General features: G+C 38.9%; 1 protein-coding gene across 8 annotated transcripts in view; it reads left to right on the top strand.

Moving 5' to 3' along the window:
- BDP1 (B double prime 1, subunit of RNA polymerase III transcription initiation factor IIIB) overlaps positions 1-23760 on the top strand; it is an 82896-nt gene that overhangs the window by 31364 nt on the left and 27772 nt on the right. For 6 of the 8 annotated variants that reach the window (XM_065599113.1, XM_065599110.1, XM_065599115.1 and 3 more), the window contains 12 exons: positions 92-177; positions 1332-1563; positions 2079-2275; positions 3822-4032; positions 7095-7288; positions 13274-13493; positions 14461-14597; positions 16494-16701; positions 17430-17614; positions 19105-19324; positions 21929-22146; positions 22819-23203. In XM_065599113.1, coding sequence (XP_065455185.1) covers positions 92-177; positions 1332-1563; positions 2079-2275; positions 3822-4032; positions 7095-7288; positions 13274-13493; positions 14461-14597; positions 16494-16701; positions 17430-17614; positions 19105-19324; positions 21929-22146; positions 22819-23203 — 2493 coding nt within the window. The remainder of the gene's footprint in view (positions 1-91; positions 178-1331; positions 1564-2078; positions 2276-3821; positions 4033-7094; positions 7289-13273; positions 13494-14460; positions 14598-16493; positions 16702-17429; positions 17615-19104; positions 19325-21928; positions 22147-22818; positions 23204-23760) is intronic. The other 2 variants (XM_065599111.1, XM_065599109.1) reach the window with 1 other exon arrangement.

The raw sequence follows: 23760 nt of genomic DNA, 5'->3' as shown, positions 1-23760 counted from the left end.
CTATTATCAGTTCTAACACGATTGTTTATTACATCTTTTATATAGCTATGACGAAGTTTAAATTTCTTCATTTTAATTTTCTACTCTTCAGCAGAGTACTGACCAAGGTAACACACCTGACAGTACCAGAGGGGAAACTACAGAAAAAGATGGGAGGATCTCAGAGACTGAATCTCAGTAAGTTTGTACAGAGCAGGGAGACGTATCCTGCTATTTTCAGCTCTTTCCCTGCCTTCTCCTTTCTGATAGTGTTGCAGAGAATGGTGAATATAAAAGCTTTTACTCTTAAGTTATATTTTTGGCAGTCTTTTCCAACTTGCATTTTTATAAGTGGAACAGACAGTGTCACTGCTATTCAGATGAAATTTCGTGGACTGTTTACAAGGTGCAGATAAGATAAATGCCAAACAGTTAAAGGAAAAGCTAGTCCCTTCAAAGAAAACAAATTGAATTGCTAAGTGTAAAGCAAGTTACAATCATGGATTTCTTATATTTTTATATGACAGAAAATAACAGGATTTGACATTTACAAGGGTAAGAAAATTCACACTTAAAGTAACATATTATCTGGCATAACTCCTCATGTTTCAAGGCACAAGCTAACTGCAAACTGTCTAGGGCTGGGAAGAAATTTCCTATAGTGCGGGCAGGTTATTCTGTTTTTTTTTTTTTTTTTTTTTAAACATAGTTTCTTGCACTGTTCTTCCTCAACCAGAATCATGATGTGTGTAATGTGTCTCCTGTGTGGTGGTGTATGTTGTAGAAGAATGTAAAGTAGTAAAAAAATGAAACAAATTCTTAAGACTCAATAAAGGATATGGAGACTTGAAGAGATGGGAAGGTGAATAAATAAATTGTAGCAGGAAGAAATATTCAAACTTTCCGTCAGAGAAGTGAAAATCTGTCTAGGGTATATAATGATGATAATTATACACTTTAGTTGCTTTTTAAAATTTTATGCTCTCTGTAAAACTATGCATCAATCTTATTATACTAATGTAATCATGTGCTTGGAGTAAGGATGTAAGAAGGCTTATTGCTGGCTAAAAATATGTAACTCTCTCATAATGGCAGGGCAGAGGATGGAGTTTATCCATGCATTCTATAAAAATGTTTGCAATTGAACATTTCCAACTTAAATTTTACTAGGGTCAAATGTCGTTTTAGTCTAGAGTATATAATTTTAACTTTCATTAAATTTGCAATAAATAATGTGTCTGTGTGCCCGTGGTTGTTAACAAACTGAAGAACAGTTTGCTATTAGATTTGAAGGCCCCCCTTTAGCTTTCAGAAATCTGGGACATTGTTATTTTGAATGTGTGCCTTTTCAGGTCTAAAGAAATATCCTGTTTACAAGAAGGTGGCAAACAGAGTGTACTTAAACCAGCACCACTAATGAGGGCTCGAATGCAGAGGCCAAAACCAAATGTAGGAAGGGCAGCTGGAAGGCAAGAAGTATCAGCAACAAAAAAAGATGTAGAAGATGAAAAAATGGAAGTTGGAGAAGCAGTGAAGAGTTTGATACATTGTGAAAACAAAAGTGGTGCACTCCTCACCACAGGGGTAAGTTTCTTTCATCTGAGCTCTAACACTTCTTTGCAGCTGCATGGGCATAATTCTTGTGGTAGCTTGTAGCCACCTTGCCTTTTTAAAGGTGACCTGAAACTTGTTAGGATCTGAATTCAAGGACTTGGAGATTCTGTGTTCTATCGGAGCAGTAGATTACATCCCAAGAATCTAAAGTGCCGCGAGTTGCATTCCTTACTTTGTCTGTGATAACAGCTATAAACTGGGAAATACAGAATCCAAACTCCTCTCTTTCAGAGACATGAAAGACGATTTGTAATATTTTAAATCTAAACAAATATTAAGGGTTTGGAATCTTAAATAGTTGTCTTTATTTTACAAATACTTAGTGATAGTATTTGTTGTGTCTCTGAGTGAGGGGAGGCTTGTTTAAGGGTATGTTAAATGTTAAATTGCTTTTGCAAAATGTATGTTATTTTTCATTACTTTCCTTCCTACAAAGAAAAGCTTTTTCAAATCTTTTTAATGAGTGAAATTGTTGTTCCTTTTAGGATGCAACAGGTAATGAAGACATCCTGCTGTGTTCTGAGATATCAGAAAAAGAAGCCACCTCAGGAGCTGAGAAGGTGGTCTCAGTGCATGTAAAACAGCGTTCCCAAGAGAAATTCTTGGGATCTGAGAGTTGTGAACAAGAAAAGGAGTCATTTTCTGTGGATGATTTGGAAGATGGTTCAGATTTTGGTACAGGGTAAGTTTAAGTGAAGGAAAGGGAAAATGCAGAAGCATTGGGTGTCTCCACAGAACTAACACATTAATCTTCAAATTCAGCACTCGCATTTAGCATCATCAAAGTAAACATTAAACTGATTTTTAACCGAGCATATCTAACAGATCACTTTAATGTTGGATTTTTAAAAGTAAACCTGAAAGCAGTAGGATTTCAGACAAGATAGCTAATAACTAGTTCCCCTTTTATACATTTTATTTCTTTTTAAAGCCTAAAAATTCCTTTTAAAGTGTAAATGCTATAAAAAAGGATCTTGGATTGTGAGTCCAATTTTCAAACTTAAAGATTTTTATAGGATGCCCGGAACCTGTAGGTGTAGACTTCAAAACAGTTCTTACTTATGAATACTTAAGTACTCATTTGAACTTTTAAAACATGGAATTTGAACTTGTTTTTAAGATTGAGGTGCCACATTTTGAAAATTGGGTTTAGATCTTATATGAGGTTTTAGATACTGTGAGACAGTTAAACTTGTAGTGAATGATACATTCCTCATAAAATAAGACTCAGGGCTGTATTAATCCAAAAGTTGCTGCTTTTAGCAAGTTTCAGAGTAGCAGCCGTGTTAGTCTGTATCCACAAAAAGAACAGGAGTACTTGTGGCACCTTAGAGACTAACAAATTTATTAGAGCATAAGCTTTCGTGGGCTACTGCCCACTTCTTCGGATGCATATAGAGTGGAACATATATTGAGGAGATACATATACACACATACAGAAAGCATGAACATGTGGGAATTGTCTTACCAACTCTGAGAGGCCAATTAAGTAAGAGAGAAATTTTTTTTTGAAGTGATAATCAAGCTAGCCCAGTACAGACAGTTTGATAAGAAGTGTGAGAATACTTACAAGGGGAGATAGATTCAATGTTTGTAATGGCTCAGCCATTCCCAGTCCTTATTCAATCCTGAGTTGATTGTATCTAGTTTGCATATCAATTCCAGCTCAGTAGTCTCTCATTGGAGTCTGTTTTTGAAGTTTTTCTGTTGTAAGATAGCCACCAGCAGGTCTGTCATTGAATGGCCAGACAGGTTAAAGTGTTCTCCCACTGGTTTTTGAGTATTATGATTCCTGATGTCAGATTTGTGTCCATCAATTCTTTTGCGTAGAGACTGTCCGGTTTGGCCAATGTACATGGCAGAGGGGCATTGCTGGCACATGGTGGCATATATATCACATTGGTAGATGTGCAGGTGAACGAGCCCCTGATGGTATGGCTGATGTGATTAGGTCCTATGATGATGTCACCTCTTTACTTGCCCACCCATTATTTTATAGTTTTGTCATGTGCTTGCTTCCTTCTCATATCCCTATTAACCTTTGGCAACAACCTAAGTAATTGGAAGCTGGGGATTGCATGCTTAGCTACTATATTGAGGAATGCCTGTTTTATAGAGGGTCATGTGTTAGTTTCAGTTGCACTGTTGAGTGCTTTACCATGTGTGGGACCTAGGCTATATGGTTGTCGCCTGTATTGCTTCTTTACATATTTTCTTTGGTCTAACAGAGACGCCAGTTCTCAGCAAGAAAAAGAAGTGGCTGTTCAGACAACACATCTGTTGAGGAATCAATTTCAGAGGCCAAAATCAAATTTAGGAAAGGAAGCTGGAGGAGGGGAAGTGCCAGGGGTGGATAAAGATGTGTCAGAGGACAGCACTGAAAAAGACAACAGTTTGATACAGTGTGACAGTAAATGCAGCATGCTTCCTGACCTAGATGTAAGTTTGGATTTTTTAAATTAGAGCTAAGACTTTGGGGGTGTCTTTAGAAAGCTGCATTTATGTGTATTATTGTATGTGCAACTGAGGAAAAACATTGGCAGAATTTTTACATAGAAGTTTATCCTTGTTGAACCAGGAAACCTGTAAAAGCTTAAAAAAATAAAAATTTCCATTTAGTGCTGTATGAAAATGTACTGTGAAGAACAAGCCTACCATGGCAGAGTAATAGTTCAAATAGTCAGTTATTTTCCATCATTAGCAGTCCAGGTATCTGTCTTCATTCTTGCCATTCCTTCTGCTCAGAAGTCCACTCAGCTCAGAAACAATAGCGTTCAACATCCCTGTGGTGGGAAGAACATCTCAACAGCCCAACACTGTGGCATTTAATTTCAAAAGGGGGAACTATGCAAAAATGAGGGGGTTAGTTAAACAGAAGTTAAAAGGTACAGTGACTAAAGTGAAATCCCTGCAAGCTGCATGGGTGCTTTTTAAAGACACCATAATAGAGGCCCAACTTCAATGTTTACCCCAAATTAAGAAACACAGTAAAATAACTTAAAAAGAGCCACCGTGGCTTAACAACCATGTAAAAGAAGCAGTGAGAGATAAAAAGACTTCCTTTAAAAAGTGGAAGTCAAATCCTAGTGAGGCAAATAGAAAGGAGCTTAAACGCTGCCAAATTAAGTGCAAGAATGTAATAAGAAAATCCAAAGAGGAGTTTGAAGAACAGCTAGCCAAAAACTCCAAAGGTAATAACAAAATGTTTTTTAAGTACATCAGAAGCAGGAAGCCTGCTAAACAACCAGTGGGGCCCCTTGATGATCGAGATACAAAAGGAGCGCTAAAAGACGATAAAGTCATTGCGGAGAAACTAAATGGATTCTTTGCTTCAGTCTTCACGGCTGAGGATGTTAGGGAGATTCCCAAACCTGAGCTGGCTTTTGTAGATGACAGATCTGAGGAACTGTCACGGATTGAAGTGTCACGAGAGGAGGTTTTGGAATTAATTGATAAACTTAACATTAACAAGTCACCGGGACCAGATGGCATTCACCCAAGAGTTCTGAAAGAACTCAAATGTGAAGTTGCGGAACTGTTAACTAAGGTTTGTAACTTGTTCTTTAAATCGGCTTCTGTACCCAATGACTGGAAGTTAGCTAATGTAACGCCAATATTTAAAAAGGGCTCTACAGGTGATCCCGGCAATTACAGACCGGTAAGTCTAACGTCTGTACCGGGCAAATTAGTCGAAACAATAGTTAAGAATAAAATTGTCCGACACATAGAAAAACATAAACTGTTGAGCAATAGTCAACATGGTTTCTATAAAGGGAAATCGTGTCTTACTAATCTATTCGAATTCTTTCAAGGGGTCAACAAACATGTGGACAAGGGGGATCCAGTGGACATAGTGTACTTAGATTTCCAGAAAGCCTTTGACAAGGTCCCTCACCAAAGGCTCTTATGTAAATTAAGCTGCCATGGGATAAAAAGGAAGGTCCTTTCATGGATAGAGAACTGGTTAAAAGACAGGGAACAAAGGGTAGGAATTAATGGTAAAGTCTCAGAATGGAGACGGGTAACTAGTGGTGTTCCCCAAGGGTCAGTCCTCGGACCGATTCTATTCAACTTATTCATAAATGATCTGGAGAAAGGGGTAAACGATGAGGTGGCAAAGTTTGCAGATGATACTAAACTGCTAAAGATAGTTAAGTCCAAAGCAGACTGTGAAGAACTTCAAAAAGATCTCACAAAACTAAGTGATTGGGCAACAAAATGGCAAATGAAATTTAATGTGGATAAATGTAAAGTAATGCACATTGGAAAAAATAACCCCAACTATACATACAATATGATGGGGGCTAATTTAGCTACAACAAGTCAGGAAAAAGATCTTGGAGTCATTGTGGATAGTTCTCTGAAAATGTCCACGCAGTGTGCAGAGGCGGTCAAAAAAGCAAACAGGATGTTAGGAATAATTAAAAAGGGGATAGAGAATAAGACTGAGAATATATTATTGCCCTTATATGAATCGATGGTACGCCCTCGTCTCGAATACTGCGTACAGATGTGGTCTCCTCATCTCAAAAAAGATATACTGGCACTAGAAAAGGTTCAGAAAAGGGCAACTAAAATGATTAGGGGTTTGGAATGGGTCCCATATGAGGAGAGATTAAAGAGGCTAGGACTCTTCAGCTTGGAAAAGAGGAGACTAAGGGGGGATATGATAGAGGTATATAAAATCATGAGTGATGTGGAGAAAGTGGATAAGGAAAAGTTATTTACTTATTCCCATAACACAAGAACTAGGGGTCATCAAATGAAATTAATAGGCAGCAGGTTTAAAACAAATACAAGGAAGTTCTTCTTCACGCAGCGCACAGTCAACTTGTGGAACTCCTTACCTGAGAAGGTTGTGAAGGCTAGGACTATAACAGAGTTTAAAAGAGAACTGGATAAATTCATGGTAGTTAAGTCCATTAATGGCTATTAGCCAGGACGGGTAAGGAATGGTGTCCCTAGCCTCTGTCTGTCAGAGGATGGAGATGGATGGCAGGAGAGAGATCACTTGATCATTGCCTGTTAGGTTCACTCCCTCTGGGGCACCTGGCATTGGCCACTGTCGGTAGACAGGATACTGGGCTAGATGGACCTTTGGTCTGACCCGGTACGGCCTTTTGTATGTTCTTATGTAACAAAAGTGCTATCATAAAATATCAAAGATATAAGCTACAGTAATCTCCAGTTCAGTTTTAAAGCAGACATGGGTCATTCCCCTGAAGTACAGGACTCTAATATTAAGCTGTTGTGTTGGGCCCCATGCCAGTTATTGCTGACAGACATTTAAATTTCTGTATGTCTCAGTATTGGGCAAAAATTGGGGCTCTTCATTTGTGGACACTGGACAGCCATGGGAAAAATTTAGACAATGTTAAATAGTAATCTTAATGAACTTTGTGTCTCTCTGCTTAAATTATAAGTATATTTTTTTCAATTGTGTAGCATAATATATTTGAGTGTTTTAGTTCAGATGTTTACACTCTTAACGTGTCTTTTAGAAAGCAGCAAAATGTGAAGTCATGCCATCCTGGCAGTCATTAGAAAAAGAAGACCCTGTAGGCTCTCAGGAAGTATTTGCAACCCCAATAAGCCTTCAGTCCCTTAAGAAGCTTTCAGGATCTGAGAGTGGTGAACAAAATGCGTCTCCTCCATCTGCAGATAACCAGGAGAAGACTTCAGCTGTTGCTGCCAGGTAAAGGTTCTGTTCCTTTGTTTTATTTCCTGAAAATAATAGTGAGGGAGTTACAAAACTAAATCAGTCTCCAGGTTTTCAACTGGCTAAGAAAATTAGCTAGAAGTACCTCTTTACATCAAACTTCTTTATTTTTACATAGTAAATGCTGAACTGTCTACTAATTGAATTATTTCTACCCTAAACTTAGAATGAGTATATATTAACTTCAGGGTGGTAAATGTGATATCTTCAGTGGAATGACTTACCTCAGCATTTTCATGAAAGTTGGATGTACAGTAGAACCTCAGAGTTATGAACACCAGAGTTATGAAGTGACTTGTCAACCACATATCTCATTTGGAATTGGAAATATGCAATCAGACAGCAGGGACAAAAAAAAAGCGAAGTACAGTACTGTGTTAAACATAAACTACTTAAAAAAAGAAAAAAAGTTTAATTTTTTGTTGTTGGACAAAGTAAGGAAATGGTTTCTGTTTCATAAGAAAATAAGAATGGCCATACTGGGTCAGACCAAAGGTCCATATAGTCCAGTATCCTGTCTTTCGACAGTGGACAGTGCCAGGAGCCCCAGAGGGAATGAACAGAACAGGTAATCATCAAGTGATCCATCCCCTGTGACTCATTCCTAGCTTCTGGCAAACAGAGGCTAGGGACCTAGGTTTCACCTATAACACGGTAAGATTTATTCCTACTTATTTTGGTTAATAGCCATTGATGGACCTATCCTCCATGAATTTATCTAGTTCTTTTTTGAACCCTGTTATGGTCTTGGCCTTCATAATATCCTCTGGCAAGGAGTTCCACAGGTTGACTGCGTTGTGTGAAGAAATACTTCCTTTTATTTGTTTTAAACCTGCTGCCTATTAATTTCATTTGGTGACCCCTAGTTCTTGAGTTATGAGAAGTAGTAAAATAACACTTCCTTATCTACTTTCTCTACACCAGTCATGATTTTATGGACCTCAATCATATCTCCCCTTAGCCGTCTCTTTTCCAAGCCGTCTCTTTTCCAAGTCCAAGTCTTGTTAATCTCTCCTCATACGGAAGCCGTTCCATACATTTTTGTTGCCCTTTTCTGAACCTTTTCCAATTCCAATATACCTTTTTTGAGATGGGTTGGCCATATCTGAACACAGTATGCAAGATGTGGGCATACCATGGATTTATATAGAGGCAACATGATATTTTCTGTCCTCTTATCTATCCCTTTCTTAATTATTCCCAGCATTCTGTTCGCTTTTTTGACTGCTGCTGCACATTGAGTGGAGGTTTTCAGAGAACTATCCACAATGACTCCAAGATCTCTTTCTAGAGTGGTAACAACTAATTTAGACCTCATCATTTTATATGTATAGGTGGGATTATGCTTTCCAATGTGCATTACTTTGCATTTATCAACATTAAATTTCATCTGTCATTTTGTTGCCCAGTCACCCAGTTTTGAGAGATCCTTTTGTAGCTCTTGCTGTTTGCCACGGTCTTAACTATCTTTAATAATTTTGTATCATCTGCAAATTTTGCCACCTCACTGTTTACCCCTTTTTCCAGATCATTTATGAATATGTTGAATAGGACTAGTCCCAGAACAGACCCCTGGGGGACACCACTATTTACCTCTGTCCATTCTGAAAACTGACCATTTATACCTACCCTTTGTTTCCTATCTTTTAACCAACCCATGAGAGCACCTTCCCTCTTATCCCGTGGCAGCTTACTTTCCGTAAGAGCCTTTGGTGAGCGACCTTGTCAAAGGCTTTCTGAAAATCTAAGTACACTATATCCACTGGATCCCCTTGGTCCACATGCTTGTTGACCCCCTCAAAGAATTCTAGTAGAAATCATGCCTCGCTAATCCCTTTACTAAAACCATGTTGACTCTTCCTCAACAAATTATGTTCATCTGTATGTCTGACAATATTGTTCTTTATTATAGTTTCAACCAGTTTGCCCGGTACAGGCCTGTAATTGCTGGGATCACCTCTGGAGCCCTTTTTAAAAACTGGCGTTAGATTAGCTATCCTCCAGTTATCTGGTACAGAAACTGATTTAAATGATAGGATACAGACTACAGTTTAGTAGTTCTGCAGTTTCACATCCGAGTTCTGTCAGAACTCTTGGATGAATGCCATCTGGTCCTGGTGACTTATTGGTGTTTAATGTATCAGTTTGTTCCAAAACCTCCTCTAATTGATACCCCAATCTGGGACAGTTCCTGAGATCTGTCACCTAAAAAGAATGGCTCGGGTTTGGGAATCTCCCTCAGATCCTCAGCCATGAAGACCGATGCAAAAAATTCATTTAGTTTCTCCGCAATGGCCTTATTGTCCTTGAGTGCTCCTTTAGCACCTCAATCGTTCAGTGGCCCCACTGGTTGTTTAGCAGGATTCCTGTTTCTGATGTACTTTAAAAAAAAAAAAAAAAAAAAAAAATTTGCTATTACTTTTTGAGTCTTTCACTAACTGTTCCTCAAATTCTTCCTAATTGTATTTTTACACTTCATTTGCCAGTGTTTATGCTCCTTTCTATTTTCCCCATTAGGATTTGACTTCTACTTTTTAAAGGATGCCTTTTTTCCTCTCGCTCCTTCTTTTACTTTGTTTAGCCATGGTGGCTCTTTTTTGGTTCTCTTACTATGTTTTTTAATTTGGGGTATACATTTAAGTTGAGTCTCTATTACGGTGTCTTTAAAAAGTTTCCACGCAGTTTGCAGAGATTTCACTTTTGGCATTGTACCCTTTAATTTCTGTTTAACTAACCTCCTCATTTTTGGGTAGTTCCCTTTTCTGAAATTAAATGCTAGTGTTGGGCCACTGTGGTGTTTTTCCTGCCACAAAGATATTAAATTTAATTATATTATGGTCACTATTACCAAGTGGTCCAGCTATATTCACCTCTTGGACCAGATCCTGTGCTCCACTTAGGACTAAATCAAGAATTGCCTCTCCTTTGGTGGGTTCCAGGACCAGCTGCTACAAGAAGCAGTCATTTAATGTGTCAAGAAACTTTCTCTGCATCCCATCTTGAGGTGACATGTACTGAGTCAATATGGGGATAATTGAAATCCCTCATTATTATTTTTTTTATTTTAATAGCCTCTCTAATCTCCCTGAGCATTTCATAGTCACTATCACTATCCTGGTCAGGTGGTTGGTAATATATCCCTACCGCTATATTCTTATTATTAGAGCATGGAATTTCTATGGTACAGTTTGATTCATTTATGATTTTTCTTCATTTGAGTCTATGCTTTCTTTCACATACACCTCTACCCTGATATAACACGACCCGATATAACATGAATTCTGATATAACGCCGTAAAGCAGTGCTCCGGGGGGGGGCGGGGCTGCGCACTCCGGCGGATCAAAGCAAGTTCAATATAATGCGGTTTCACCTATAACGCGGTAAGATTTTTTTTGGCTCCCAAGGACAGCGTTATATCGGGGTAGAGGTGTATAATGCCTCTCCCCCACCAGCACAACCTGTTTTGTCCTTCCAATATATTTTGTACCCTGGTATTACTGTATCCCATTGATTATCCTCATTCCGCCAAGTTTCTGTGATGCCTATTATATCAATATCCTCATTTAATACGAGGCACTCTGGTTCACCCATTTTATTATTTAGACTTCTAGCACTGGTATATAAGCACTTTAAAAACTTGTCTCCTTTTAGCCGTCTGCCGTTGCACAATGTAATTGAATGGGACTCTTTTTTTTTATTTGGCTGTTTCTGATTAGACCCTTCCTGTATTTTATCGTTTTCTATCCTTTCGTCCTCACTAGGACATAAAGTTTTTCTATTAATGGATCCTCCCCTAAGGGATTTCCGAACCTCGTGCTCCTCTGCAGCTGTCGGCTTTCCCCCAGCTCTTAGTTTAAAAATCTGCTCTACGACATTTTTAATAAGCAACAGAGGGTCCTGTGGCACCTTAGAGTCTAACAGAAGTATTGGGAGCATAAGCTTTTTCCACGAAAGCTTATGCTCCCAATACTTCTGTTAGTCTCTAAGGTGCCACAGGACCCTCTGTTGCTTTTTACAGATTCAGACTAACACGGCTACCCCCCGGACCTTTTTAATGTTAAGTGCCAGCAATCTGGTTCCATTTTGGTTTAGGTGGAGCCCATCCTTCCTGTATAGGCTCCCCCTTTCCCAAAAGTTTCTCCAGTTCCTAATAATTCTAAACCCCTACACCATCATCTCATCCACGCATTGAGACTCTGCAGTTCTGCCTGTCTGACTGGCCCTGTGTGTGGAACTGGGAACATCTCAGAGAACGCTACCATGGAGGTCCTGGATTTCAGTCTCTTACATAGCAGCCTAAATCTGGCTTCCAGGATCTCTCTCCTATCCTTCCCTATGTCACTGGTACCTACATGTACCATGACCACTGGCTCCTTCCCAGTACTACACATAAGTCTATCTAGATGTCTCGAGAAATCTGCAACCTTTGCACCAGGCAGGCAAGTCACCATGCGGTTCTCCCGGTCATCGGAAACCCAGCTATCTGTTTCTAATGATCGAATCGCCCATTACTAATGCCTGTCTCTTTCTAATAGCTGGAGTTCCCTCCCCCAGAGAAGTATCCTAAGTGCAAGAGGATACCACAACATCATCTGGAAGGAGGGTCCCAATTATGGCATTGTTTACCTCTGCTCCAGTTAGATGCTCTCCTTCCCTGGGACTTTCATCCTCCTCAATAGAACAGAGGCTGTCAGACTGGGGGTGGGACCATTCTACTGTGTCCTGGAAAGTCTTATCTATGTACCTCTCTGTCTCCCTCAGCTCCTCCAGTTCAGCCACTCTGGTCTCCAAAGCCCGTACACGGTCTCTGAGGGCCAGGAGCTCCTTGCACCGAATGCACACGTACGCCACCTGCCCATAGGGCAGGTAATCATACATGCTGCATTGGGTGCAATAAACTGGGTAGCCGCCACTCTGTTGCTGGACTTCTGCCTGCATTCTCTTTTTACTCCTGCAGCTGGTTCCTTTGTTGTTGTTTTGTTTATATCAAGGGCGTGTTTTTGGCTTTTAAGTTTAAAGAATGTTGCATTCTAGCCACTGCTCACACTCCCCTGGAGAACTCCCTTTCAAAACTCTCCTGTTAGCTGCTCCAGTTCATTTAAATTAAAATGGTTAAAAGCAGCATTTTTCTTCCTGCATAATAAAGTTTCAAGCTGTATTAAGTTAATGTTCAGTTGCAATCTTTTGAAAGAACAACCATAATGTTTTGTTCAGAGTTATGAACATTTCAGACTTATGAACACCCTCCATTTCTGAAGTGTACTTAAGCTATAACAGAAACTCACTAATTTGCTTTTGTATTGGAGACCTGTTGAAAATCACTACAAACAAAGCTAATAGGTAAGACAACTATTCTATAATGGATGCACGGAGGTAATGAGGCTTCTCTAATGCCCTTCTGCAAAATTTCTGCTGAGGTGAAGAGAAACTGCAATTTTTTTTGTTCAAATTACTATCTGCTATGGCAGAGGTTCACAACCTTTTTCTTTCTGAGGCCCTCCAACATGCTATAAAAACTCCACGGCCCACCTGTGCCACAATAACTGGTTTTCTGCATATAAAAGCCAGGGCCGGCGTTAGGGGATAGCAAGCCAGGTAATTGCTTGGTGCCCTATGCCACAGGGGCTCCTGCAAAGTTACATTGCTCAGGCTTCAGCTTTAGCCCCGCATGGCGGCGTTCAGGGCCATGGGCGTCAGCCCCATATAGTGGGGCTTCGGCTTTATACCCAGGCCCCAGCAAGTCTAATGCTGGCCCTGCTTGGTCCCCCCCCGAAACCAGTTCACGGCCCCCCAGTTGAGAACCACTGTGCTATCGTATTTGTTTAAAATTTAACATCTGCACTGTTCGAGAAAAACAGAACAGAAAGACTTTATTGATACAGATGTAACTGACTTGTGAATACTAGTATTATGTCTCTGCGTTACAGAGGATTTCAGATATCATGTTGCTTTTTTCGCAGGCTCCACAGCAAACTCATCTCTCAAGGAGAAAGTAAACCAGCCTCTCTTCAGCCAGCCCAGCTAGTGAGGAGCCGATTCCAGAGACCCAAGCCAAACATAGGAAGGGCAATCGGAAGGAAAGAAACACGAGCAACAGAAAAGGATGAAACTGAAAAAAAGACTGAAGTTGAGCAATCAGCTCTGCAAAAAGATGAATCTGCTGGCATCCCCTCCACTGTAGTAAGTTGTAGTACAAGTAAACCACTTCAAGGCATTTTCTTTAATATTTCTCAAAAAGGCGTATAATGCAGCAGTTAAATAGCGAACAGATTGAAGCTTAGAGGGTATAATATGGTAAACCGTTACCAAGTTGAGCTATTACAGACATTACAACAATGAACTCTTTAAAATCTATTTATTTTTAATAAATAAAAGCCTTATTATGGAAAACGAAGGGTATGGTTTTGGTTGGATTTGCAATAGAAGGAAAGATTAGGCACAATCAAGTAACTCCTGGTTGGGCTCATATCAACTACTTAAAAATAAGGGTTTTGCATCATCCTTCCTGGTTAAATAAACTCCATGTTGGGGAAACTAAGTGAGGGAGGCCAGAAAGGCAAGGAAGGGAACAGCAGGAAACAATCAGTTCTTACATACAAAGCTACATTCTATTTTTTAAGCTTTTTGTGGCACAGCACTACTGCCATAGAAGTAAGACTATGCCTGCTGACTTTACCATAAGCTGGTTAACCTTAGGCAAGTCACTTAGCACCTTCCTACCTCTGTTTAAGCATCTGTAAAACAGAGGATATTTAGCTGCATTTTGTTTACTGATTCTTAGCTGCATTTTGTTTACTGATTCTTCATTGTAACTTGCAATGAAATACTCTGAAAGGCACTATGTGCAAAACAGCATGCCCAAAACTTTCAAACTTGGGTGTCTATAGTTAAGCTCTTAAATCCCTAAGGTGCCTAAATATGGATTTAGATGCCTACCTGTGGGCACTCAAATTTTAAAATTCTGTCCTATGATTGTTTTTCTGCCTGCTCATTAATGGAATTACATGCTCAAATAGTTTTCATTTTAATATTTACAGAGAGCCTTAGTTTCTGTGATTTTATAAAATGCAATCCTATTTTAAAACATGGGACATTTTAGTACTTGTTTGCAGTACATGACCAGTATTGATGATAGTTATATTTTCAGCACAAGCCAAAGGGTGAAAATGAAGCTGTCTCTTCTGAAGCTTCAGGAGATAAGTTGTTGGGTTGTGAGAAACAGACACCAGAAGGAGAATCTCCAGTGCCTGGTATTTACCAAAATGTGTCAGATGAACAAAGCAGGTGAGCTGAAGTTTAGGAAACAAGTTTGAAAGCTTTTCATGCAAACATTTACCTATTGTACAAATAAGATCTCTGTGCATGTATCAGTACCTTTCTTCCCAATGTTTTCCAATTCTCTCTGGTCCTTTATTTCAGTGCTAGCATCTAACATTTTTATTCTGTGGCTTTCTTTAGTTGAGCCCAGGTGCTTGATATTGTTTCTCTGTGGGGCTGTCTTGTATATATTTGAGTTCAAAGTTCTTTCCTACCAAGTTTTGTCTTTTCCAAATGGTAGTTTTTTCCAAATGCATATAAATGTCTAATACATTAATATTTGCATGTTTTTTCAGATAAGATTTCCAGTATTGTTAATGGCAAAGTCCTTATTTGTTTCCTCTGACCCAATGTATTCTTATGTTATTAGTCTAGGTGAATGCAAGTACTAAGTATGTGTTTGGTTACTGGTTTCCCTGATGCTATTAATGTTGCTAGCAACAGAAAAACTAAAGTTCCTGATTACATAAATAACTAAAATAGATAGATCTTCAACAATTTTATGCCTCTTATAGAAAAAGAATACCTCCAAAAATACTTACTTTAAATACATCTTTTTTCAAACCACAAGAAATTCTACAAACTTTTTTAACATTGCAGAAACACTAATTCTTTAAAACAACTTCTTAGCCTTTGCCAGCACTTGCAAGGCAACACATTCTATCCTTGGAGCCAGGGAACAATGCATGTGGTTGTTCCTTTTGGGGATTCCAGAGGAAGTCACATTTTTCCAGCACCCACAGGCAAGGGGAATCTGTTGGCTTGACACATGTATCTTGATTGGGGGAGAGGGGAGGGAAGTAAAGTAGTAATGGTGGGATTCTAGAGACCCACCATCTTTCAAATACCTTGCTCCTGCCCTTAATTATTACTCCTTTGTTACCTCTTCTCTTTTATTTATAAGAAATTCAGAAAGATTGAAAACCTAATCTGAGTACCAGTGGAACCAGAGTAGCTATAATGAAATGCCCTCACTTTCCCTTCTTGTTATTGATGCACCTCTATGTTAAAAATGAAATAACAGGGCACTAATTAACCTGAGGTATTGGGGTTCTTAGCTCCTGATCAATTACAAGCAAAGGGGTTGGACTAACAAAATAAATTTTGGAGTGCTTCTTTCATTGTGGTGCTTTTTAAATCATTGCACAATTTCAAACATTCTAAATTTTTATTGGCAATATTGCTACCTTTCTCATCACAGGAGCAATACATGGATTTGTTTACATCTTATTTTTAAATTAAGACGCATAAGGCACATGTTGTTAGTTTCTATTTACAATTGCAACTTAATGTTGTTAGTAGACATTATGAATTAACATGAAGTATTGTTAGTGTCACAATTTAAGACCAATTTATGAGGCCTTCTCACCCATAACCCTTAGAATCAAAAAAGGGTTTGCATATAACTGATATATTCAGGTAGAAGTATTGTCACACAAGCATAGCCAGGATATAAATATTTAAATTCTGGAAATTAGGTATCTAGAAAGCCAGAATTTGTTGATTCCCTTCATATCGCTTTTTTTAGGCTTGGGCTACTTCCTAGTAGTATGAAAATAGTTAGCAGTGATGTGTATGACACACAGCAGAAAAATAATAGTAAGAAAAATCTTGACACTGGGCTTTGGCTATGTTACATGTTCAGAGTTACTCCCCAAATGCTGAAAACTAGAAACTGTAAATGCTAAAGGAGCACATTTTCCTGATCTTAAACCAAAAGGCACAGCATGGAAAAATTTTTTAACTCTTTTGTATAAGTATTGATTTTAAAAAATCTGTTAACAATGAGTGCAGTAACAGGTTCCATTAATTGTAACCATGTGACATTTTCTGTTTTTAAATCATTGGCACTGAAAAATCCAGTTCCCAAGAAGATAAGCCATGTGCTATCAAACCAGCACAGCTAATGAGGAGTTGGTTCCAGAGGGCTAGATCAAACCTGGGAAGGGCATATGGCAAGAAAGAAGAGCCAGTGGCAGAAAAAGTTACTGCTCCAGTTGAAGGGGAAACAGGAAAAGCAGAGGAGAGCCCTTTACCACATAGGGATTCTGATGTACATCTCTCTCCAAAAGTGAGAATTTTACTGAGATCTTTTTGTTCATGCTTATTGATACCTGTCTTTTATTTGCAGTTTTATGAAGAAAATGCTTAAGTAGGCTAATAAACCCACATACTAGGCATGAATTAAATCATTTTTTTATCCTTATGCATGATACTTACAATTTAATATAAACCACTCAGGAACACAGAACAAATGCCTAGATGTTTATTAAGCAAATGGTAAGATTTATCCTGTTTCTTTACCTAAAAACTAAAGACATTTTGAAATTTCAGATATTTTCATGACCCTCGATGTTTAAAATGCACAGGCATTTTAAATGCATTACAGACTATTTGTTATTGCCATGTTTTTATTCAGAGTCCTCTAGTAACTGATCAAAAAGGAGAGTACTGGATGTTTTTTATTCTCCCCAGTGGTTCTCAAAAACACATTTTAAAAAAAATATTTAACACTATTATAAATGCTGGAGGCGAAGTGGGGTTTGGGAATGGAGGCTGACAGCTCGCAACCCCCATGTAATGACCTCACAACCCCTAGTTTGAGAACGCCTGTCCTAGACGTTGCCTTGTCTTTATTGAAGGAATAGCAGCAATGACTAGTTACCGTAAGATGCTTAAAGCCTTTAGAAAGAAGTTCTGATTCAGATTAATTTATGGATAATAACTCAGAATGCTTTTTGTTCTTTAAAAATACCATATTTAATATTAATATTTTTGCTATTCTAAAATAATTTAAAGGCTGAAGTGGATTTGGCCCAAAAAGATGGTTCAGATTCCTGTGGGGTCACCTCACCAAAAAGAAGCATTCAATCAGAAAAACTTTGCTCCCTTGAGAAATCTTTGAGCTGCAACAATGAGAGCGATCAAAGAAAGAGTTGTATGTCTACAGATGTTGAGAGCAGGCTTCCGAATTATTCTGAAAGGTAACGTTCATATTTCATAAATGAATGGTCTTTAAAACACTGTTGTACTAAGCCATTCATGTTTAAAAATTGTAAGTATTATAAAGCTTTATCAGTAATATATAACTTTGGTTATGGCAGGGGTCACCAGGTGGCACCATTACATAGTCTTAAAGTTTGTTTTCTTGCAGTGCGAACAGATTTTTAATCTTGGAAGAAAATTGCCCTTATAATATTGTTTAGCTTTGGTTTTGTTTGTTTGTTTTTCCCTGTATGTGTCCCTTTGGTGGAGCTGTGGTAAGCAGCAAGGGAGTTTATTCTCTGCCTCGATGTCACCAACTAGTCCACTTTTTAAGGCATAGTTATTCTGTGGGAACCAGGCATGGATGTTTAGGCTTAGGCCTTTGAAAGTTGGGACTGTCTGCATGCCATTTGTGCCCACCTCTGATCAAGGACTGTGTATATATAAAAAGAACAAGTCGTATTCATGCTATATCCAGATTCACTTATTTCTTCTCTTGTGGGATGTTGACCTGCAAAGCCCTGACATCTGCTACCATTGCTATTACATTAATTTTGCCAACCTCCTTGAGTAGTTTAAGGATTTATTCCTTGTGTTTGAAGAGTCATTTGTAATCTGTATAGTTCTTAATATAGCCAGACTGAAGGACCACTTCTTGGCAGCCTCTTGGCCATAGTGACAGCAACAAAATCAGAGGTAGGGATGAATGCCAACCTTTCATTTTATCCAGTTCATCAGATTTCTCATAACCTGATTTGATTACATTCTGAATTCCTGCAATGTTATCCTGCTTCTGTTTGCCATAAAATATTACTCCACTGGCCAGTGTTGTTTGCTTTAAGTCATTAGACAGTGCATCATGCCAAGATGAGATTTTTCTCTACATCAGTAACACGTTCCTCCGTATTAATTTGGCCAGACCTTGGATTCTTTCTTTTTCTAATTGCAGAAACTTTCCAATCTTCAGAATCATCAAATCAATTTTATAGAATAAGTTCAGACTCTTCATTACCAATACCCTAGTATCAGAGAAGACTTTCCCCTCTTCTGTCCCAAGAGAAACAAATGATGATAATAGGACATCTTTTCATCCGCTATCTATTTGTTCGGGGGGGGGGGGGGAAATCTCGACTTGCACTTGAGTTAGCTTTGGGCACCTTGAGCACACAGTGGCTTGTCCTCTCCTGCACACCCCCCCCCCCCCCCAAAATATTCCACTTGCACTCAAAAGAGCCAGTACTGCCACAAAGAAAACTGAAACATCCACCACTGAAAATGATGTGCAGGCAATTTCTCTTTTCATATCTTCCTTTTCCTCTGAGTGGACTTCTTAAAATACTGTATGCGATTAACCTTTATGGGAGTCGACTTTTTTTTCCTGGTTCACATTGTGCAGATGTTACATATAGTTAGGCTAGTACAGTAGATTTGCAAAAGCTATTTTAATGGTCGGTGACTACTAATATGTACAATCATAATATTTTCCTAGGTCCAGTTCTGGAGAAGAAAGTAAACCAAGTGCTATAAAACCTGCACAGCTAGTGAGGGGCCATTTACGGAGGCCAAAGCCAAACCTAGTTAGAGCAATAAGAAAGAAAGAAGCCCTTGAAGAGGGAGAAAACACAACTGAGGAAAAGACTGAAGCTAGAAATACGGAAGAAGGTCTGGTATCATGTGGTATAAAATCAGAAAACCTAACCTCATTACTGGTAAGTACTGAACATCAGATCTAGGTCAGCCTATTATGTCAGTGAATGAATTCTTTTCTTCTGCTTTCTTCTTCTTATGACCTATGGATTTTGCAGAATCTACTTTCTGGATATCAGGGGTTAAATTGGTTCTTTGAATCTCATTGCCAGTGGTGAATAGATGTAAAAATAACGAGCACAAAGCCTACATAGTTTAGAAGTATTTTAAAAGAAAATGTTTCATCTTTTATATTTTACTGCATTACATTTTGATTTGCCATCAGTGACTTCATTCACTTAAATATTCCGTAATTTAATTACCTGCAAATGTAAATAAGTGTCTTTTACACACTCAACAATACAAATAAAGGCAGCTGTTCATAACCACAACTGCTTAAAATCAGTATGTATGCACACAAGGTCTTTTGTGACTTGTATATTAAATATTAATGAATGTGGAACTACATAATTCAGGCAACCTGTTGAGGCTTTTATTTTTTATTTTAATTTCTGGGATAGCACTGAGCTGACATAGGATGCTTCACTTTATTTCAGTTGTCTGCAATGTACAACTCAGACTTTTTTTATTTCCCCCTCAGTATATGGTTCTGTCACAGCATGGCTTGCCCTTGTAACTGAAATAGGTCCGGTGCCTCTGTGCCAGTTGGGCCAATTAAGGGGGCAGGGCTGCATCTGGGTCTATAAAGGGTCAGTGAGAGATCGGGGGGATGGGGTGTCAAACTGGCTGAGAGAGCTAGGAAGCAGGAGCAACAGAATTGCTAGAGTCCCCTGGAATGGGAGACAGTGAGAGCCTTAGATGTAAAGGGTGAGCTGAGTGCGGGACTGTTTTGATACATTTGGACAATAAAACTTTGTTAAAAGAGACTGTGGGCATGGCAGAGAGTCCTTAGCAAGCTGAAAAGAAGCCCTGCTGTTTGACAGATTCACTAAATATTTTGGGCCTGTAAATTATTCCAGCCAAAGGCCTGTAGCTGATGATGTACAATTACTGATACATGTTTAAAAAGTGAGATGTTCTTACTGAACTGAACCAACTGATGACTAGTTGAGATTGTGATTTACTGGATAAAGTGAAGATTATTCTTTCACCCCTAATAATTTTCTGGGTTTTATGGTGAAGGTTTCTCAGGGAACTTCAATGGCTAATGGGTTTTTGCCATCATCTCAGAAGAACAAGTTCAAGGGTTCTATGTCAGCAGAGCTCCTGAAGGAAACAGCAACAACAAAATGCTAGGAGGGGCCACTTAATGTAGGGATCTCTCTGCTCTAGGCAAACTTTCTGGTATGTCTGAATGAGGAAAGGTTTTAAAAAAACAAAAACAAACAAACAAACAAAAAACCTGGGCATGTTTAGTCTTCAGAAAAGAAAACTGAGGGGGAACCTGATAAGTCTTCAAATACGTTAAGTGCTGTAATAAAGAGGACTGTGATCATTTGTTCTCCATGCCACTGAATATAAGACCAAAAGTAATGGACTTAATCTGCTGCCAGGGAGATTTAGGTTAGATATTGGGAGAAACTTTCTAACTATCAAGGTATTCCAGGTATTAACTAGCCTTCCAAGGGAATCCCCATCAGTGGAGGATTTTAAGAACAGTTTGGACAAATAACTGTCAGGGATGGTCTAGGTTTACTTGGCCCTGCCCCTTTATAGGGAGCTAGGCCTGATGATTTCATGAGGTCCCTTCCAGCCCTCCATTTCTGTGATTCTACTGTTCTGTTTAAGCTACTTCATCTAAATTGCTGCAGCATTCTCTCTTCATTTCATGCAAGGGCAGAGAAGAAACCATCCTTCATTCGCCTAATCCCACTGTCTTTGCTTTGTCAGAAAATACAAGCAGTTTCCTCTTCCTAGGTGGATCTAGAACAAGTGTAGACAACCTATGGCCAACGTGCCAAAGGTGGCATGCAAGCTGATTTTCAGTGGCACTCACACTGCCTGGGTCCTGGCCACTGGTCCGAGGGGGCTCTGCATTTTAATTTAATTTTAAATTAAGCTTTTTAAACGTTTTTAAAAACCTTATTTACTTTACATACAACAATAGTTTTAGTTACATACTATAGACTTATAGAAAGAGACCTTCTAAAAACGTTAAAATGTATTACTGGCACCTGAAACCTTAAATCAGAGTGAATAAATGAAGACTCGGCACATCACTTCTGAAAGGTTGCTGATCCCTGATCTAGAAAGTGTGTAGGCCCTGAGTGTCAATCTTCCTGATTGCTGTAGTTAGACATGGGCCACCACCGGTGTGGCAATTAGCAGCAGTAACATGAAGTTGAGTACGAAGGGTTATACGGCTGTACAAAAAACCCCAAAACACAACTGGGAGCAGTAGTCAATAGTTATTTCAAGTGCTCTTCTGGTTCAGCTGGGCAGCCAGGTTAGCTTAGAAAAAGGTTGTCTAAGAAAGAAGCAGAGGTTACAGTTTTGGATTTTGTTCATGAATTTGACTAATGCTTTTTTTTTTTTTTTTTTTTTTTTTTTTTTTTTGGAAAGGATCTATTTATAGATAATGGAAAACTCTTAATACCATTAGTATAGCATTGTCCATTATCAAATATAAACTTACTTTGGCAGTCATTGTCTTCATGTCTATTTAGCACACATCTGGTAACTTAGTGGAAGTTGCATCCTCCACAGAGGTTTCACGGAAAAAAGAGTCTGCAGACAGTATTGAGGCAGTGCTTCCTAAAAGGAGCAGGCAGTCCTGTAAATTCCAGTCTCCAGAGAGATTGTCGGAGAGTGAAAGTCAAATAGAACAAGAGGAAGATTCTCAGCCTCTTTATGCTCAGGAGAAGACCTCAGACAAACTGATAAGGTGAAGTAACTAAGGGTTTAATAATGATACTAGCCCAACTAAGATCCCATAGTTAAGTTTCTCACTTTTTCTGTCTGCCCACTCTTCTGATGTGGGGTGGATGGGGGTGTGTGGGCATGCACAGATGTTATTCCCCAGATGTTTTTTCATGGATGGAATTCTCATCTTAAAACTCTTGACCACTTCTGTCACCCATCTGTACTTGAGTCTTTCTCCTGCAAAGTCAGTGTGGAGAATAGGCTCTTTCTTGACTAAGCTGCCTGCTGAAGGGTTCACAGATTGTAAAATACACATGCGTGCACGCACTCTTGATTCTCCACAATAAAAAGAAACAATCCCCTCCTCGCTATTGCCATAAATTACCAGGTCCTTTAAATTTCACTGCACAGCAGTTTTCCAGAATTTCTGACTGAAGTTAAAAGATAAGGAAACTAATTATATCCACAATACAATATCAGTACTTTGAACATTCACAAAGGAATGGGAATGCTGACCAAGGGAAGTACTGATTTTATTTTTCCCAGTGTATGATCGTAATTAATTATCATGTCTCAACACTTATCATAATCCCAATTACCACGTGAGTTCACTGCGACTTTAACATTAATTCCTTTTAATGTTTAATATTGCTACTTTACTAAAAAGTGAATTTCTTTTTTTATATCCATTTAGAAGGCAGCCTAGAAGGTCATCCGAACAGGCAGGCCTGTCAAAACGTGTATCTGAGCTAAGAACTTCTTCTGCCTCTGAATGTGAAGTTGATCGCTGTGAAAAGGGAAAACCACGTCGAAAGATTAAACCAAATATCACCAAAGGCAAAGGCTTGAAAACGGCCCACAGCAAGAGATCTGGGAAAGAACATGGGAGTTCAAAGGTAACCTTGGTGACCCTCCGAGCTTCTCAGGAGGAGGATGAAGATGATGCAGATGAATTTGAGCTGGATGATGAAGATGAATGTTTTTCACCAGAAGAAGTAAACAAAGCTCCAGTGTTTGTTCCTGTAGGTCTTCGATCTCCAAAACCTATTCCTGTCCAGATTGAGGAAACCATGGAAGAGGTATGACATGTTGACTTGTTTTGTAGAGTTCTGGTGTTTTGGAGTGTAGTCTTTCCTTTTGCCACCAGCTTTTCTCACACTTGCCTTCGCTTGAGTTGTAGTACCAATAGCAAATTTATTTTACAGACATGTTGTGGGTCAGCAGTTTTTCTGTTTTGTTTAATTGACAAATGAACTGGTGGTGGAGTGGCATTAATATTTGTGGCATGTGTTCTTGGTTCTGGACGAGATGCACAGGCTGCTCAAGGAACTTAGCCTAAAGCCCCGTCCTGCAATGAGTATTGTGTGGGAGGCTCTGGGTGAGTCCCGTTTCATTCAATTGGGCTCTCTGTGAGCACAGGAATCCACCTTTGCAGAGTACATTGCAAGCTTGCGGCCTAAGACAGAATGGATGCAAACATTTCAATTTCATGTTTGAGTGTCAGAATCAGAGCAACCTGTGTTCTTCTGATTGCTCTCTCAAGAAACATACCTGACCATAACAATCTTGTCTCATGACATTATACATATTTACATTCTAATTAATGTGTGTATTGCACTAAAAAAAACCTGTTAAA

Source organism: Chrysemys picta, chromosome 6, assembly GCF_011386835.1.
Source record: "Chrysemys picta bellii isolate R12L10 chromosome 6, ASM1138683v2, whole genome shotgun sequence".
Classification (NCBI taxonomy): domain Eukaryota; kingdom Metazoa; phylum Chordata; order Testudines; family Emydidae; genus Chrysemys; species Chrysemys picta.
Note: the sequence above shows the minus strand (reverse complement) of the source record. Positions and strands in the feature narration are given on the sequence as shown.